The sequence below is a fragment of the Zootoca vivipara genome, chromosome 12, assembly GCF_963506605.1.
Source record: "Zootoca vivipara chromosome 12, rZooViv1.1, whole genome shotgun sequence".
Classification (NCBI taxonomy): domain Eukaryota; kingdom Metazoa; phylum Chordata; class Lepidosauria; order Squamata; family Lacertidae; genus Zootoca; species Zootoca vivipara.
Genome location: NC_083287.1, coordinates 8,678,806 through 8,698,736, shown reverse-complemented (window position 1 = coordinate 8,698,736; position 19,931 = coordinate 8,678,806). Strand labels below are relative to the sequence as shown.

Genomic DNA, 19,931 nt, shown 5'->3' with positions numbered 1-19,931 from the left:
AGGAACCGCTACAGCGGGAAGGTAAACAAAACAGCGTTTCCATGTGCTGCTCTGGTTTGCCAGAAGCGGCTTTGTCATGCTGGCCACATGACCTGGAAGCTATACGCCGGCTCCCTCGGCCAATAATGCGAGATGAGCGCGCAACCCCAGAGTCGGTCACGACTGGACCTAATGGTCAGGGGTCCCTTTACCTTTACCTTTATCTTGCTCTTCTTTCCTCTGGACCATAACAGTGAGGCACCATCTTTATGCAGTTTTAGGTACCAGCAAAGACTTGTCTTCTCCCCCTAGGCTTTTGTCCCTTAATTTGAAGGGTGGTATTGTGGGCTTTCTAGAGGGTTGGAACCTTTTGGTTTAGCTGTGCTTTTAGCCTTTTATTTGTGTTGCTGTGCTTTTAGGTTTTTGTTGTTGTTTATAATTGGTATTAATGTAAGTTGCTACTGGTTACTTCATAAGGAAAGAGGCTTCATAAATGCAACAACAGGAACTGGGAGTCCAAGATTATGTCCTTTGTAGCTCTGGACAGAGAGGCGAGTGGCCCCTTCCACTTGTCAAAGTGGCCTGTAGAGGGACGGACATGGTTGGAACTGTCTCCCCCAGCTAATAATAATAATATATTTATTTATTTATACCCCGCCCATCTGGCTGGGTTTCCCCAGCCACTCTGGGCGGCTTCCAACAAAATATGAAAATACAATAATTAATCCATCCCTAGACCCCCACCCTGGTTATTAAGTGTTGGTGGGTGCTTTGAAAGCACGGTGATCCATGATAGATGTTCACACATGCAAGGCAGCCTTTGATGCTAGTCATCAAACATGCAGGTGTGAGTCCAGACTAGCAGCTCTTGACACAACAGCCACCGTCATCATCTCTCAGAGGATCTGGGGTTGAACTTCATGGCTCCTTGGCAGGGATATTGTTACGTTAATGTGCAAAGATTTCTTTCTGAGCAGCATTGCCATAAGGACCAGTTATAGTCCTGGTTTTCTCTAAAGTGGTAAACCTGTATTTCAGTTTGTGCCTCTTCAGGTTGCAGATGGAGGAGTATTCTCTCATGGAAAAAGGAAATCGCACACCTAAAGAAAGTAGCACTTGAGTGAGAAGGAAGAGACTAGAATCCCTCCATCTGAGTTCCGGCTTTCTATGTGGAGGAAGTGTCTTTCTTGTACGACACTCCATCATTTGATGCCTCATCTGCAGACAAAAGTAGTACAGCCTGGACAATGCTGAACCATCTCAATGAATACTGGACTTGAGACATTGGCCATGCTGGCTGGGGAAGAAGGGAGTTGGATTCCATTAAAAGAGGCTGCGTTTCCCCCACCCCTGCATTAGTTCAACTTCATATGACAATCTTAATGGTGGTGATGGATTTTTGGCAGGTGGATGCTAAGAGAGGTCCTGGTGCCACAGCAAACCATTTCTAAATAGCACCCCATTTTACATGATATGTGCGATGAAGCCAGCCAAAAACTATTTGTGCCGGGGCCAACTTCAGTCGGCAAAAGTCGGGCTTCAATTTTAGCTGGGGCATATCCCTGAAACCCATTTTCTCTACACAGATCTGCAACATGTTAAGTAGTGGTTGTCAACACTGAGCAACCAGGGTGAGGATCTCACACTTAACAATTAAGGAACAGATTGGGGCCAAGAGTCATGGTTTGAGTTATGGCATTTTAGTATTTTAAGGAAAGGAGACACTGGCAAAAGTGTGGAAAGTTTCACACTTTCTGCAGATGTCAAGCACAATGACAGACATAGCTGCCAAGTTATCCCTTTTTAAAAGGGATTTTCCCTTATGCTGAATAGGCTTCCTCGCGAGAAAAGGGAAAACTTGGCAGCTATGATGACAGAGCACTTGAGTGAGAACTGTCTCTTTCCCATCTTCATGTGGGCTTCAGTTTAGCCCTCTAGGTTAGTTAATCAAATATAGGGGGTTTTAAGAGAGAGAGAGAGAGAGAGAGAGAGAGAGAGAGAGAGAGAGAGAGAGATATTCAAGGAGCAACAGATGATGAATTGATAACTTGCAGCCAGCAACTTTTTCCACTTGTCTGGGAGTCTGAGAGTTTTCATTCATTTACATTTCCGTGCCCCACACCCGTCAATCCGAAAGCTTTAGGGGGTCAGCTAGTGCAATTCCAAATTACTGCACGAAGAGAACATTGTCTGTCCTGGATTCTAATGCCTCTTGCCAGGGGCTTGTAGATGAAACAGTTGAAGAGGTACATTTGTGGGTCTTATATATAGAATTGACATTGACATATCAGTCTGTACTGGATAACCAAAGTCTATCCTTGGCAATGCTCCCCCTCTCTCTACATGTCAATTGCTCCCTAGCAAATACGTTCTCTTTTACAGCCATGGAGTTGACATTTAAAATCCAGCTTCAGTGATTTATTTTCTGTTGCAGAAAAGCTGCTTCTCTTGCTGTGGTTCAGGGATAGCACTAGAGTTGTTAAACCTCCAGCATCACTGAGGTCACTTGGTTTGTACTTGGTATTTAAAGTAATTTTGCTCCATCCTGGATGTGGTACAGTGGAACAGGCGCGGACTATTCCTGGAAACTGCAAATTACTACATAATATTTAGAAGTAATACTTTAGAAACAACAGCAGAAGAAGCCACGAATCTGATGGTAGTTAGTGTCTTATAGCCCTTTATTAGTTTTCCATAGTTTACAAAGTAACACCTGCTTTTCTGGACGTGTGTGTGTGTGTTATAATCTTCATTTATTTTCTCTACTAGTAGCTCTTCAGATTATATTTTATTTTTTAAAAGTGGGAGGGTGGAGCAAATAGTTACGAAGATCCTGTTTCTTAGTCCTTTAACATTGTATAGGTGTTGGGACCTCACCCGGGTAACAGCCCACATGCTCTTTGAACTGATTTCTGCAGTTAAGTGCAGGAAGATGCTCAACCTGCATTTTGAGATGACATTTACAATTTAATTTGGTAATGGGGTCAGGAATTGTTTATGGTTGTGTTAAGCCAAAACCCGTGCCAACCATTAATGTCAATGAAGTCATCGTGACCCAACCATTGCTATATCTCACACCGAAGATTTGCTCCAGGCAGTAACTTCCTGCTTTCTACACTAGTGGCAAGGAACTGAATCTAACTGCTAGGCTGGATCCTTTTCCCCTTTTCCCCATTAGCCAACTTTGAGAGATGGTTAAGGGAGACCGCTCAAAAAGAGGCGACCTTTTTTTCCTTTTCTTCTGTGGTTGAAATTAGAGCATTGTGGGCGCAGCAGTTTGAGTCACGAATCCCTCTTGAAAACAGACACAGAAGAGAAGCTTGGCAATGTGAGTTGGCTTTAGTAAGCTTGCAGGGATGGATTCCAAATGTCAGGCTAATGAGCTGCTTCCACACATGGTCCAGTGTTTTTGTTCGCAATGACAATTTGGACTTGGTGGCTAATGGAGCATGCAGGCACCTGTCTCTCGCACTCCTTGGAGCAGTGCTTACTGCTTATGCTTCATTTGGTTGCCTTCGTTCTCTGCTATTTCTCAGGAACGAGTGGAGACCCCATCATCTTGACAGCAGATGCTCTCAATATGAAATACGATAGGTCCGGTTGCGCCGGATGGGAATAATTCGAGCTGCCCTAACAACTTCCAGTGAGGCTGGGAAGAGTAAATTCATTTCATGCCGCTCATGTTTTAAATGGTTAAAGAGCTGGATGTGGCCTTCTAAAAACAACTGTTGGCATACAAGGCCATAATGGGAGAAGGCTTAGGTAAATATTTCAAGTGATGATTAAAAAAACAAAACTTCTTTCTACTTTGGAACTGGGTGCGTGCAAACACTCTTTCCACATTTATTGGGGGGGGGGGCTCTGTGAAAAAGTAGCTCTCTGGTTTGGATGGCTCTAAATTCACCTGGAGCCGGTTGAATGAAGGCAGGGACCAGTGTTCACAATGCTTGCTTGTATCTCGTTCCAATAGATGGGACTCTTATTTCTTAAAATGCTGGCCTTGGAACTGTGGCACATTGTGACGTATCAATAAATGCATTCAGTCTGGAACCAGGCCCTAAAATGAATTGCCATCGTTCTCTTTTATTTGAAAGTGCTTTTGCACTTTTTCTGCCTGTCAGCTTTCCAGCGGTGTGTTTACTGACGGGGGGAGTTTCTCGAATAATATTGAGAAGCAAATTGAAAGAGCTTATTTTAATTTCGACTGGGGAGAGGGGAATAGAAATTATATTTTCAAACGTTGAGTTGTCTCTAACACACAATACACATTTCTTAGTGCAGGAAATGCAAAGCTAAAAATGGATGTACACTCATGTGTGAAAAACTATTATGGCAGTAAAAAAAGTTATAAATATGATTATTGTTCCTGTTCATGGCATTACGTTTAGACTGTAAGTAACAACAACAACCCAACTAGATTCTGCTAGAGTTTTTGTATTTCTCCAAGCATCAGTTCTAGGGCCTGTCAAACGTATAGGTCCTTCTGGATGTACAACTTATGGCATATTCTTGAAATAACCTTTCCCAGTATTAAGGGCAGGTGCACCCCACAGATTTAAAACACACCCAGCATACCTTTAAAGCATACAACCTCTCCCCAGACTCTTGGGAACTGTAGAATATTAAGGATGCTTAGAGTTGTAGTTCTGTGAGGAAGAAACTACACACCCCCGGGGTTCTTTGAGGGAAGTTAATGTGCTTTTGTTGTGTTTTGGATGTGTGCGTATCTGCCATTGTTCTACTTATAGAGCCTAAAACTCATACCATTCTGAAGGGGTCTGCAGTTATTCAAACCAGGTGTTAATGCACCCCCGTGCATAGAACATAAGACAAACTCTTCTGGATCAGACCAAAGGCCCATCTAGGCCTGCATCCTCTTTCTCACAGTGGCTAAACCCAACCAGATGCCTCTAGGAAAGTCACAAAGAGGTATGAGGTTTAGTTCTTCTATTAGGCTGTTCCTCGGCGGTGAAGCTTCTGTTCCATCTGTTTATTTAAAATGATATTGATATTGCTACTATTTCATAAAAAATATATCAAAGCGGTCCCTCACTGACACTTGCCCTTCAAATATTTGTTTTTAATGTCCCAGAGCTCCGAGCGGTACCAGACAGCAGGCTCTAGCTGCCATTTTAATTTCCTACCCTGTCCTTCCATAACATCACTCTGGGGCATTGTGGGAAACTCAAGCGGCTGGTAGACTCAGCTGCCTGGTGTTGCTCAGAGCAGGGCTCAGAGTTCTCTTGGTTTCTGCCATCACTAGGATCCACCAATGGAGCCCCACCCCCTGCAAAGGACCCTTTGCTCAGGGTGTCCTCAAACATGGAACCAGCCCCAATCCCATGATAGGTAATTCTTCAAGCTAATGGTGCCCTGTCTGAATATATCTTTTTTACTTCATTGTGAATCTCTTATTTCACCGGGTGACTCCAAGTCATGATGGAAAAGTAGGAGGGTTTAAAAAAAGAGAAAGTGTTTCCACCGAATTTCATCCATGCTTTTATCGATATCCACCATGTATCTTTTCAGAGAAAAAATATGTGCTTTTTACAGATAGACAGAGCTCATAGGAATGGCACTAGCCTCTGATCATCTTAATTTCTGTTTTCTGTACCTTTTCCAGTTTGACAATATCTGCTTTGAGATGAGACAAACCAGAGCAGTATAGATACAGTGGTACCTCGACTTACGAACAACTCGACAACCGAATTTTCCGACTTACGAATGGGGGTAATGGCCACGCGCTTACGAATGTCTCAACATCCGAAAGGAAACCGCGGTGGTTTTAGATAGGGATTTTCCGACTTAGGAATTTTTCCATTTCCAATGCATTCCTATGGGAAATCGCGTTTCCAATGGCGTTTTTCGACTTACAAATTTTTCAACCTACGAAGGTGCCTTCGGAACGGATTAAATTTGTTAAGTCGAGGCACTGTTGTAGTTTTCAACAGGGAAAACTGTCTTTTGAACTTCCAGATGTTGTTGGACTCGACTCACATCAGCCTCAGCCAGTATGGCCAATGTTTAGGGATGATGGCAGTGGAGTCCAAGCAACACCTAGAGGATTGCAGGATAGTTCCCCCTGTCTTCAATATGAGTGTGTGTTATCTTTCTGTTACTGGCTTCCCGGGTTTGGGAGCAGACAGCTGTTGCTTATACTGTGGACAGGACACAGCTTTCTCTTACGCCAAAGAGAAAGTTGAGAACAAATTGAAATCCTGGGGCCTGCTTCCAAATAAGCTATATAGCACAGTAAAAACAAACAAACCTCTCTCCAGCGCCGTGAGACCGTCTTGCTGTCATTATACAAATGAACTGCAAGTAAGAGCTAGAAAAGATCAACCATGTGAAAGCCTATTCGAAATTCCGCAGGGGAAATTTTTCACCTTTGTGGGTTGTAATGGAAACGGTCTAAAACCTGCATATGTGAAATAAATTATCGTATACTTTGGCTGGGTTCGTGCATCACAGTAAGCCATAGATGATGGCTTACTACTAATGCACAGGTGGCTACAGATTTAGTTTCCACTAGTAGCAAACCATGACTCCTGGTTCACTGTTATGCCCATAAAGGTAAAGGTACCCCTGACCATTAGGTCCAGTCACGGATGACTCTGGGGTTGCGGCACTCATCTCGCTCTATAGGCCGAGGGAGCTGGTGTTTGTCCGCAGACAGCTTCCAGGTCATGTGGCCAGCATGACTAAGCCATTTCTGGCGAACCAGAGCAGCACACGGAAACACTGTTTACCTTCCCGCCGGAGCAGTATCTATTTATCTACTTGCACTTTGATGTGCTTTCGAACTGCTAGGTGGGCAGGAGCTGGGACCGAAGAATGGGAGCTCATCCCCTTGCAGGGATTCGAACCGCCGACCTTCTGATCAGCAAGTCCTAGGCTCTGTGGTTTAGACCAAAGCGCTACCCATAAGGCGTGATGTTTTGTTCGTGGCTTATCAACTTTCGGATCCTCTTCTGTCACTGTCACCGGATACATAAGTGGCCTTCTATCGACTTTGGCTGTTGGCTCAGTTGCGACGCTATCTGGAAAGGAATAACCTTGCTTCAGTTGTTTCTAGGTTAGATTACTTCAAGGCTGCCCTTGAAGACAGTTTGGAACCTATAGCTTGTGCAGAATTCAGTGGCCAGATTAATATATTTACTAATAATGTCATTTGCTATATTGATGGGATTGGCGATGAAGCTCACTACCTCCAGCATGCAAAATTCATCCCATGAATTGTCCATTTGATTTGTGGTGCGTTAGTTTTTGTGCATATGTGTTTACATGTGAGTCATGACCCCCCCCCCCAACTACTCAGATATTTAAATTGCAGAGGGTAGGGGCTAAAGTCTGAGGAATGGTCATCCAAGTGCATATATGCACACCCTTGTAAAATTTGATAAAAGATACTCTTCCCCAGACAGGCAGAATAGAGATAATGATTTATTCTTGCTCTGTGGAGATATATCCTATTTGCCCCTCCCCCTTTAGAAAATTGGCGTGGAAATCATGCTAGTGTTCAAACTTGAAATGTAGAATTGCTTTTTGTGTGTCTACACCTGTTTCCTTCTGATATTTTGGTATCCAAGGTAGATTTTGCAGTATAATATATTTTGCAAGTTTATTCCTCCCTGCACAGAAAGCAAGGAGGGGTATTGAGATGGTGTTTTCACTTGAAACATAACATTGTGCCCCAAACACACGCACCAGGTTTAATTTCTTTATCTCAATGCTCAATAGAGACGTTGTATTTCAGAGAATGTCAGCCAAGTAAATGAAACTGAAGCCTTCACTTAATCCGGCCATTAAAAGTAATTTAGTTCACTGCAATGCGGTTGGCTATTTTTAAGCAATTCTATCTCAGCGGTTTATTGTCATCCAGGTAACAAAGCAGCATTTGAGCTATGGTGGTCTAATCGCTTTCTGGCACCACTGTGGGCAGATGCACATGCTTGGCATCACCCTGTGCCCTCCATTCATCACTCCTTAAAGTGCTGCACTTCCTGCAATCTTGGCTTCCAAAGCTGTTTATCCTGAGGGCTTCTCAGCAAGAAAGGGACAGGAGGTGCATGTAAGGCAGGTACCAAGCAGAGAGGAAGAGGTCATAGGCGGATGAGTTAAAATTGAAATTGCTGTGTTGGCTTCATCACTAGCTGAGCCAGTCCTGCTGGAAATGGCGTTTTCTTTTGCTCTTGAAATGGAGGGATGTACGGTATACCTTCTTATCCTCTAGGTATGAAAATTGAGGTGTTGGCTGTGTCAGGGGCAAGCTGTGTTCCTTGCACCTAGTCATGCGCGATAGATGTCAGCACGCTGTGGGATGTGAGCAGTAGCAGCTTTTGTGTTGGAGCCGCCCTGCTGGTATTAGGTTACAGATGGTAGATTTGATCGCAGGTGATAGAATCTTAGAATCGTATCGTTGGAAGGGACCCCATGGTTCATCTAGCCCAACCCAAAACGGTGACCTTGGTGGTTTCAGCAGCACACTCTAACCAACTGATCTGGCTGGGCTACAACTCACATTTTTTCTTACCACTGAGTATGCTGGCTGGTGGGGGAGGGAAGGTGTGATGGGAGATGGAGTCCAACAACATCAGGAGGGCATCACACCAGCTATCCCGAGGGAAAGCTCTTTTCTCTTGTTTCTTTCTGCTTGAATTTTTGCACTGGATGCTGCTGCTGCTGCTGCTGCGAATTCCAAATCTGTAACCAAATGCTGACTCAAACGCTTGAGGAATTTGTAACTGTAAAAGGTTTTTCCCCCCTATTTGGCTTTATTTTACATACTTTCCCATGCAGTTAGTCACAGAGATTCCAGTGAAAGGCTAACTTCTTGCAGTTAATTGTGGTTACAAGAAAGCTTGTGAAAATAAATAATTTTCTTAAACAGAACTCTGACCACCTTGTGACCGGGTCTGTTACATGCAAGATTCTCATGTAAAATCTTTCTCGTCTTGGCCTATGGCTGAAGGATCTTGTTTTACCATTAAGCTGTGTCATTTAAACTAAAGTTGATTACAGGGGTGGGGAGATTTAGATTTGTTTCACAGATACCTGACAAAGGATGCAGTCCTTTGATTTTGGTGGGAGATTTTTTTTTTAAAAAAAACATGTGCTTAACAATGGAATCATACCCCCAAAGTATAGCACTGCTTTTCTGTCCAATGGGTTGGATTTGGACGTAGTCACTCTTCGAGTATACCCATTTAAATGAGTGGAATTTGAGTTAGACACTTTTGTTCTGAAAAAGCTGGAGATCTCGTACCTTGTAGCGGAATTTAAAAACACACAGGTGAGATTATAGCCATGCATGTTCCACCATGATTTAATTTGATAATACATGCTCTGCTGGGTGATTGGATCAAACAACGGAACTTAGTGAATTCAGCAAAATTATGTAAACAAGCGTTCTAAAAAAGTCAAGTCATGAGTAACTTATCTCCCATTGATTTCGGTGGATCTGTGTGGGTGACTAAGTCTGCATCCAATTCATTTGCAGAGGGAAGCCAATGTTACACTCTCCAGATGTCATTGTATTCAACATCCATCATCCCTATCCATTGGGTGTGTTGGCTGGGGCTTATGTGAATTAGGAGCCCAGTGATACCTGGAAGTCATCACATTGGCTGTCATGTGGATTGACATAGAAGTGTTGCATCCCTGCAAAATCAAATACCTCTCATTAGGCCTCTCTTGTTGTGGAGCCGCCTCTGGCACCCTCTCCTGTAAATGATCCGCCTCTTCCTTCTGGGAGGCAACTGAGAGTAAGTCAGGTGCTAAGCCAGCTCCAACTCCACCTCTGTCTCCATGGCGACACCTGTGTGAACAAACTTCACAGGCCCAATGCACCCAAAGGAATGCCCCTTTGCTTGTCCAGGCCAGGGACTCTGGCCACTTTCTGTGTTAACAGCTGTGCCAGTCCTGCTCTGCAAAGGGAAGATGCAGGGGTGTGTGTCACTGTCACTTGTTGGGTTAGTGTCTTCACTTGTGCTTAGTTGTGCATTTACACCTTGCTTGTTCCTGGCATACCTTGTAACCAGAGCCTGGTCTACATACTGATCTGATTTGTGCATTAAAGACTTTGGGAGTTCTTCGTCCAGCTGTGAGGGCCAGGAAAGTGCCTGAAATAATGAAACACAGGGAATGTTTGCTACCTCATCCTTATGACCTTTGTATGAACAAGAAAGAGAGCATTTGCTTTTCTCTCTATCGAACTTTGGGATGTATAAATAGCATAGAATTATGTTGTTAAAATCTGGTTTATTTATATAGTTATAGATATTTATTTACATGCGGTATCATGCATTTACCCAGAAAAATAACTATCGCACTGATGTTTCCTCTGCAGCTTCAACGTTGACTGATTTCATTGAAGCCAGAAAAACTGTGCTAAGATATTTAAAACAAACTTTAAAGGAGAAAAGGCTACATTAACAGTTTGATTTCTCTTGAGTTTCAGAGGAGAAGCTGCCAAATCACAGGCTTTTGACAGGGGCTACCTTCTAAAGAACCATGTTTTCACAAGTGAGAACAATTAGTGGCCCAGTTACCTAAATTACAGAAAACTACAAAGCCAACAAACACTGAGAAGCAAACACAAGGGAGTCTGAAATAGCAGCTCTCAATACAAATGCCACCGAGAGACTGGCAAACTTGGATAAAAAATGCCAATCATTTCCTCCTTAATGTACACCATGAAGGAGTGCCATTCATATAAATTTATTGACATCACTGAAAAAGTAAACTTTGATGGTAATATTACCAGCATATGGGCCCACAATTTAAATTGTAAGTGGTCGGTGAGGAAACTATTTCCATGACTTGTTACAGCTAAATACAGTTATGTCTTAGCTTTGGCTACTTTAAGTGGATCTAAACACACTTTTCACCATTGGTGAGGGAAGAGATCTCTTAGTGGCCAATTGGAAAAGAAGGAAGCTAGTTGGTAAAACTAAGGGAAAGATACACCCATTAATATAAGACAAATAAATGTGCAGGGCTTGAGACATTCATATGCTCATATAGAGGGCTGTACATTTTGAGACTGCAATTTGAAGTTATTATTAAGTACCGTATCATGTTTCTCAGCACACCACTAGTTGTAAGGAGACAGCTAGCCCTCCTTAAGGAACTGCAATTCCCAGAGTTCCCTGGGGAAAGGCAATGGCCAGTCAACTAGTTTCAGAGTGTAATATAAATAGGCATTGAGTTCCCCATATAAGACAGGATGACACTTTGTAAAATGCCTTTCAGGTTGAATGTAAGCAACTGAAAATTTCTCCTCAGATGTGTTTTACATGTGCCCTTTGGTTTTAGCTACGTAATTGTTGTTGATATCTATGTGAATTGTGTTCCATAGGTAGGCATGAGCTGATCTGGCAGAGTGTTAGATTGGCTTTAAAAACTTGCAACCTATTGAAGCTCTTGCCCATTCCAGAAAAAGGCTTCTGGAACATTGATGCTACTTTTGCAATGCGAAACATTGATGCTACTTTTGCAATGCGATATCATCTGCTCACATTGGATTACCATACACATAGAATCCACAGAAGCATTTAATTTCTGTTTTCTGATATGAAATGAGTGTCCCAGTTTTCTTTCACCAAATTTTGTAGGGCAGAGCCAGCCCTGCCATTAGACAGAGTGAGCAGGGTGCAGATTTTGGGTTTCATGAAAAGGAAGCAAATAGTTCTTTACTTATTGTTGTATTTTTGAAGGCTATGAGGTGGAGAGGTGCTTGTGTGATTTTCCTGCCTCTTTTGCCACAATAACCTAACTGGCCTTGGGTACAGTGCTTTTTTATTTGTGCTGAGGGCGGGGGGCAACATTTGCTGTTCTGCCTGAGGCAGGGAAATGTCCTGGATACCCTATTGCAGAGTGTGCATTATGATGACACACATTTACCAGGAGTACAAAAATGGAGTTTCTTGCATCTAGTTATGGGGACAAATTCAATTCAGTTCACACTTAAGAGGCTAACCTACCTAATTTGCACTTTCCAAAACAATATACCAACAGAAAAACAGCCATCCTTTGAAATTTGCACTGCTCTAAATTTTGCAGTGCAGTCCTCCAACCAAGTGATGTTTATAAAAATGTGTATAATATACTAGGGGTAAAGTGTGCAAAGCGTGCATCTATTAGTCATAATGGAATACAAAATGCTTTGTATGAGACATACATATTTAGGAGAAACTCACACTAAATGGCTGCTGACTTTTCAGGAGGACTTAAAAAAAAACTTAAATGGAAGTGGAAAAAAGGAGAACTAAGCTTAAGATCAGAAAAATGAGAAACTAAAATGGACAGTCTCCCATCCCAACTTCCAGCATAATTTCTTCTTCTTCTTCTTCTTCTTCTTCTTCTTCTTCTTCTTCTTCTTCTTCTTCTTCTTCTTCTTCTTCTTCTTCTTCTTCTTCTTCCAAACTTCATTGATTTTTATTATAAAAAACCAATTACCAACCATAAAGTGTTGTCTTCCCAAAGAAATGCAGGTATAGATGTTAAGTCTTGCATGCTGTCATCCACATGGCATCAAAGCAGACTTGGAAAATCTTTTACATCATCACATATCACAGGGTGTACTTCAATCTCAGACCATTTTAATGACTGTTCCATCTTCGATCTTCTGGGTTGAGGGGTCTCATATTTATAGCTGTGGGGTGGGGAGAGAATGCATACATAGTTGCTGTTGTTAATTTTCATTCTTTCCCAAAAGCTTATATTGGGGGGCTAGGGATTGTGTTGTGTTTTCTTAGCTCCTTCAAATAATTTATGGTTTTATTAAAGGAAAATGCCTTGCCTTGCCATGGTGCACATGCATCTTGGAACATAGCTTCCCAAGGGTGTTGGGAAAACACAGCCTGTCAATGAGAGCGAGCTGTTACTGTGCAACTTGTGTGCATTCATTTCCTTCTTGCAGCGTTAATGAAACATTCCTTTGCTCTCAATTTCCAGGGTTTTGGTTGGCGCCCCAAAGGCAGAGTCTAAATACAGTGCCTCTCTTAAGTCCCCAGGAGCTGTGTTTAAATGTCGTGTTCACACTAACCCTGACAGGAGATGCACAGAACTGGATATGGGTCGAGGTATGTATGGGTCTACCCTGTTTTAAGTTTATATGCAAACTCTGTTTTGAAAATTGTCTCGTTCTCAAGAGCCTTAGGGCTTCGCTGCATGGGGAACGTCTCCAGACCCTACTCTGACTAAAGTTGCAATACAAGAAACTTAGATCCGTGCCTTACTGGAGGCTTTTGACAATCAGTGTTTCTCAGATGGAGGATACAGGAAATATTATTTGAGAAGAGAAGCTCCTCAGCGCCAGTCACTGCCAGGTCGTCTTCAAGACCTGCCTGTATGTTGAAGTGATTTATGCTCCTCCTTTAAATAATTGCAAATCAGAAGTCAAAGCCTGTAATGATATGTTTCTGATATGGTCACAAAGAAAGACTTTGTTAAAATGTGTTTTAATGTGTTTAGCCCATTCAGGATTTAAAGCAGTGTAAATACATATGAAATACTCATTCCTTGGATGACCCCAGATTCTGCTTCTGCCATTGAAGAGGATATTATGCCCACATGGATTCATCCTGAATTGACCAGATATATGATAAATAACTATGTAAACTTACTTGTGTGATTACTGTGGAAATAAACGAATGCCATTTTTCTCCCTTATTAACTTTAACCCTTGCTCCTGCAATGTAGCGAATGTTCAAGGAATGACCTGCGGGAAGACATGCAAGGAGGACAGAGATAATGAATGGATGGGTGTAAGTCTGGCAAGGCAGCCCACAGCTGGAGGAAGTATCCTGGTAAGTTTGCTGTTTCCTTCATCCCATCAAAGTGTGAAGTGTCACCCTGTCGCTGGTAGTAATGCGTGCGAATTAATTTGCTGTGCTGGTGATTGACAGAATCCAGCTAACTCTGTAATCACATCCTTTAAGAGGAAGGCAAATAGGGTCCCCGGGGACAAAGCTTGCTTCTGGAAGGAAGGCTTCAAAGCAGTTACACCTGCTTCTGTCACCCTTGAGGGCTTCCTCTTAAAATTGGTGAAGGCTTTAGGACTTGGAACAGAATGAATAGCACTTTGTATTCCTATGAATAAGTCGGGTCTCCTTTCTTCTTCTTTTAAAAAAGCATGAAATTAGTGGTGCCACAAGTAGATGTTATGTGTGCACTTATAGATATGGCAGATTCATTATACGTCATATCGTAATTCTACAATGTAGGCTAAAGCTGAATATTAAGTAGAAGGATTTCAGTACACTTACTAGACATGCATACCTCGTTTTGTGGCTGGTCCTTCTGGTATCAGAAGTTAACTACTGAAATCAGCAGGAGTTTGTATTTTTCTGTGCTAAGGGATATCAGTGATGAGCGTGAACTGGTGAGGGTTATTCTGCAGAGGAACAGTGTGATTGTCCACACTCATTCCATGGTCCTTAGCTGCCATTACCAATGTTTGTGACATAATTAGTGCATATGATGTGACAGGGAGCCAGTGTGGTGTAGTGGTTAAGAGTGGTAGACTCGTAATCTGGTGAACCGGGTTCGCGTCTCCGCTCCTCCACATGCAGCTGCTGGGTAACCTTGGGTTAGTCACACTTCTCTGAAGTCTCTCAGCCCCACTCACCTCACAGATTGTTTGTTGTGGGGGAGGAAGGGAAAGGAGAATGTTAGCCGCTTTGAGACTCCTTAGGGTAGTGATAAGGTGGGATATCAAATTCAAACTCCTCCTCCTCCTCCTCCTCCTCCTCCTCCTCCTCCTCCTCCTCCTCCTCCTCCTCCTCCTCCTCCTCCTCCTCCTCCTCTTCTTCTTCTTCTTCTTCTTCTTCTTCTTCTTCTTCTTCTTCTTCTTCTTCTTCTTCTTCTTCTTCTTCTTCTTCTTCTTCTTCTTCTGTAGGCCCAAGCAATGGTGATCCAAAATTACTTGCAATGTTTTGCAGTTATTTTTGGAAGCCCTCCCGCCCCAAAAGACCTTCTGGTTTTAGCAGCTGTTGCAAAAATACCTGCCCTGTTTGTACACCCACTTGCCCCTCAGGGGAAAGACTTTTAATCTCAGGGTTGTGGGTTCGAGCCCCACATTGAGCAAAATATTATTGTATTGCAGGGGGTTGGACTAGATGACCCTTAAGGTTACTTCCAACTCTACAATTCTATGATTCTTTGATTCTGTTCTACTGCATAATGAAACTTGGAGAATGTTGTGCTGCAGTTCTAGTCTCATATTTATTGAAACTAATTTTGATCGTAATGATGGGTATTGAGAGTTTTGTCCTAAGGCGTGATTGGTTAAATGAGTCAATAAACAGAGACCATCACAAGTCTGCTGGTGCTCCAGTAAAACATGGTTCTGTTAAATATCAGTTTGAGATAGAAAGCTAAATAGAAAACCAGAGATTAATAAAGTGCTGACAGCATGAGCTTAAAATATAATTTTAGAAAGCCACTTGGATTTTGAAATATCAACATGAGAGTTAGTGTTTGTATTAATTTAAGTGTTTCAGTAATACAATAGAAGTTCCTAGTTCCTCCATGCTACAGTTGTAAAATTCATTATCTTACTTGCACTGGAAAAGTAACTGGGGACAGCGCATTAAAACTTGGAGAAAAGCCAGGCATTCTTTAATTTTGTGCTTTCAAGAAGCACCTGCTCTATCTATCACACAGTTTGCTTCTTTTCCTCATCAGAAGGAATTTCTATGTATTCCTAATGTGAGCTGGTGGTATTGTTGTTATTTTATTTCTTTTTCTTTATTTTTAATACACTTTTTCTTTATTTCTTTTTTGTTAATACTTTAAATGTAAAATTAATAATAACAAAAAGAAGTATTTCCATTCTGCCCGGACACTGAGGTCCAGCACCGAGGGCCTTCTGGTGGTTCCCTCGTTGCGAGAAGCCAAGTTGCAGGGAACAAGGCAGAGGGCCTTCTTGGTGGTGGCGCCTGCCCTGTGGAACGCCCTCCCAACAGATGTCAAAGAGGAAAACAACTACCAGACTTTTAGAAGACATCTGAAGGCAGCCCTGTTCAGGGAGGCTTTTAATGTTTAATAGATTACTGTGTTTTATTTTTCTGTTGGAAGCTGCCCAGAGTGGCTGGGGAAACCCAGTATAAATAATAAATTATTATTAAAGGTAAAGGGACCCCTGACCATTAGGTTCAGTCGTGACTGACTCTGGGGTTGCGCGCTCATCTCGCATTATTGGCCGAGGGAGCCGGCGTATAGCTTCCAGGTCATGTGGCCAGCATGACAAAGCCACTTCTGGCGAACCAGAGCAGCACATGGAAACGCCATTTACCTTCCCGCTGTAGCGGTTCCTATTTATCTACTTGTACTTTGACGTGCTTTCGAACTGCTAGGTTGGCAGGAGCTGGGACCAAGCAACGGGAGCTCACCCCGTCACAGGGATTCGAACCGCCGACCTTCTGATCAGCAAGCCCTAGGCTCGGTGGTTTAACCACAGTGCCACCTGGGTCCCTAAAATTATTATTATTATTATTATTATTATTATTATTATTATTATTATTATTATTATTAAACTTATTTGAAACAGCCAAACAACTAAACCTCTAACTTCAGTGCAGCTTCCTATACCTAGGTGGTTTGAGTTTGAATGCCACCTTGGAAGCTTATAGGAGGCTTGTTTATCAAATTCAGAATGTGAAGTGATCTCTTCAGGGTTGGATATCTGAGCTCACATTAAAACCTGGTTGTTACTTTAAGAAAATATCCACTTAATGGTCTGGAACAGGCATCCCCAAACTTCGGCCCTCCAGATGTTTTGGACTACAATTCCCATCTTCCCCAACCACTGGTCCTGTTAGCTAGGGATCATGGGAGTTGTAGGCCATAACATCTGGAGGGCCGCAGTTTGGGGATGCCTGGTCTGGACAGTCTGATGCTCACTTGCTGAGGCTAGTCAGGTGTGGAGCTGGTCAGAAGACCTTGGACAGAAGAGCTCTGGAAGGTTCTTATAAGAAACAATACGCGTAATAAATATTTAAGACCAAGGTTTTCAAACTTTTTGAGTCCACGGCTCCCTTGCCCAACTACTTTCTTTCCGTGGCACCTCTGTGGGGCTCAGGAGCCTGCAGAACTGGTAGCATCTCACACATTTTCAAACACCTGCCCTTGTGGAGTGTTCTCTCAGCTTCCTCTTCTCTTGCCTCTCCTTGGGAGTCCTCTGGGCAGCCGCAGCTGCCACCCCTGATCTCTGAGCTGCCCCCCTCTGCCCCAAAGAGAGGTGCCTCCTCACACTTCCCCACACGGGCCTGGGAAGCACCCCCGGTCCACCTGGAGAGCATGTAGCCAGGGCTGCTGCAACAAACAGCTGTGCAGGCCTTTGGGAGGCAGAGATGCAAGAGGGCATCAGAGGGAGGGAGGGAAGGAAAGAAGGACAGAAGCCAGTGTTGCCCGAAGCACCCCTGACCATCATTCAAGGCACGCCAGGGTGCCACAGCACACTGGCTGAAAACCACTGATTTAAGTTAAAGCACCCAAGCTGAACTTTAATCAATTCACTCTTCTGCTGGCTCTTTTAGCTGGTGGATAGATAGTACATTCTTTATGCTCATTATATTCTAATAGTTTAATATTCCCATGGGACCTGGTATATGGCACTGACTGTGTGCATTGTGAATGAGGAGGCCCCTGGTTCAATCTTGTCTCTGCCAACAACTGGCCCTAGACAAGCACAGAGATTCCCCTAGTAGGAATCAATATTGGGATTTCACTTTATCTGGAACAAACCCCTCCCCCTCAGCTTTACCATGGTTAAGAAAAACATTAGTACTCACCCTTAACCATGGTTAACACTAACCACAGTTTCCCTTAGTGTGGGTTCTGAAGCCAGTTTGGTGATTGTTTACCATGGCTGAAGTGCCTAGATATGGGTAGAGGTTAACCACGGTGAATAGTGCTGTTGTTTCTTTTAACTGTGGTTAAGGCAGAAGGGGGAATTTACTTGACAGAACTATTGTTGATCAAGGGTTTGTTTATAGGAGGGACCCTAGCTCAGTGGCAGACTACATGCAGAAGGACCAAGGTTAGATCTCTACCATCCCCAGTAGCAGCTAAAGTGAAAGACCTCTGCCTGACACCACAGAGAGCCATTGTGAGTCAGACCCTTGGTAGCCAACATAATGCTTTCCGTATGTTTGGAACTACAGCTTCCATCATCACTGAGCATTGACCAAACTGCTTTTGGCTGATAGGAGTTGTAGTCCAAAGAATATTGAGCGTACTGCATTGGCTCTCGGTGGAGTAGATAACACTGGGCTGTTATAAGGTGACTTCTTATGCCAGCAGCCTTGTACACTTTTGGCTCTAAATTTTAGGCCATTTGGGTGAGATGGGATCAGCCCCCCCCCCCCCGCTTTCCCTCCTCCTGCTCTTGGCTCAAAGTTTTCGTTTCTGAGCTGGTGGTGCCAGGGAATCGCTGCTGATCTTCTCCATTTATAGCAGCCATGAATGCTCCTCTGAGAGAGTTTAAACTGAGGAACTGGTGTAGGTCATTGGCAGTTTTTTCCTGATGTGGAAGATAAATCTACAAATGAGGAATTGTGAGACTTTAGTTACTTAGTCATAATTTAAAGGGGCCTTTTGTTTCAACGATTTGCATTGGGTATAAATTTTCTTTGCAGTCAAGATTCCTTCCTCCTTGTGACATGCTCTCCTCACTGGTTTCCTAGGGGAGGCTTGCAGAAAGTTGGCCTTGGCACTGTATGTCTGTAGGATACTGTCATTAAAATGTATATCTCTGTGCTGTATTCACAGTGGAAATGCTCCATGAGAGAAGCTATTTCCTGAACACTCTAGATATAAATATTTCATGATTATTTTTTTGAAACCAAATTCTGAATGCAGTGTGTATTGGGAATTGAAATCATAACCTAGCCTACTTAAAAGAGCAAATAACTTGAGTTCAGTTTCTTCCAAGCTTCCTTACATACATCTGGCTGTCAAAGCTGAGTGCCATTATAAACATCCTTTGTAGAATTGCATTCCTTGCTCTGACATCAGAGAGCTTCACAGAAACCCTTAGGACCAGGGGCATCGATAGGCTTGTGTGATAAATAGCTTAATTCAGTAAATTAAAGCATTTGCATGGCTGAGCACAGCTCATTTGAACTAAACAAGCCTGAAGTCTGTGTGATAATGTTCCCAGGGCTGATGGGGCATAGACCAGCCTTGGGTCCCCAGATGTTCTTGGACTACAACACCCATAATCCCTGACAACTGGTCCTGCCAGCTAGGGATGATGGGAGTTGTAGCCCAACAACATTTGGGGACCCAAGGATGTGACAGGTATAGACAGTGGTGGCAGTGGCTGTCTTCATTTAGGGAATAGATTTCCAGCTGTGAGGAACACTCTGGGCTGACTCACATCTGGAGATGTTCCCTCTGCCTTGGAATAATTTTTGAGGCTTGACAGCTAAGAAAGGACAGTGGAATGAAGAGGTGGAGAAATAAATTAGGAAGGATGGCAAAGGCCAGATAAGAACACTGAAGCCCAGAGTCAAAGACCCACATCTCCTTACTAATAGGCCGGAGGATAATGCAGCTTGCAAGCTGACTTACTGCCTGTATCTATCTAGATAACAAAAGGAGATGAACCTGGGCATGCCATATTCTAAAAAACAAAATTACTTGTTTGGTTTTAATTTGAAAAGTTCAAAAGCTTTCATTGCTTCAGTAATGCTTTTTTAAAGAATGGAGACACACACTGATGCCCACAAGAGTGTGTTGAAGAGAAGATAGTTGTCATCATTGCCTGTGATGAATACCTTTCCTTTTTATCCGGCTGTTGCCTACTTGGTCAAATAGGGTTCGCAGCTTTCTGAAGCACCATGTACAGCTGCAAAACCTATGTGTGGAGATGGAGTGTGCATAGAACAGGGAATGATCCCTCTGCCTTACCATCTTCAACTTGGGTTTTTTTCTTTTTTGGG

At 43.0% G+C, this 19,931-nt stretch overlaps 1 protein-coding gene across 1 annotated transcript in view; it reads left to right on the top strand.

Moving 5' to 3' along the window:
• The window catches only part of ITGA9 (integrin subunit alpha 9), a 211,824-nt gene that overhangs the window by 2,224 nt on the left and 189,669 nt on the right, over positions 1-19,931 (top strand). Inside the window, 2 exon segments of the mRNA XM_060280592.1 lie at positions 12,937-13,064; positions 13,684-13,790. Coding sequence (XP_060136575.1) covers positions 12,937-13,064; positions 13,684-13,790 — 235 coding nt within the window.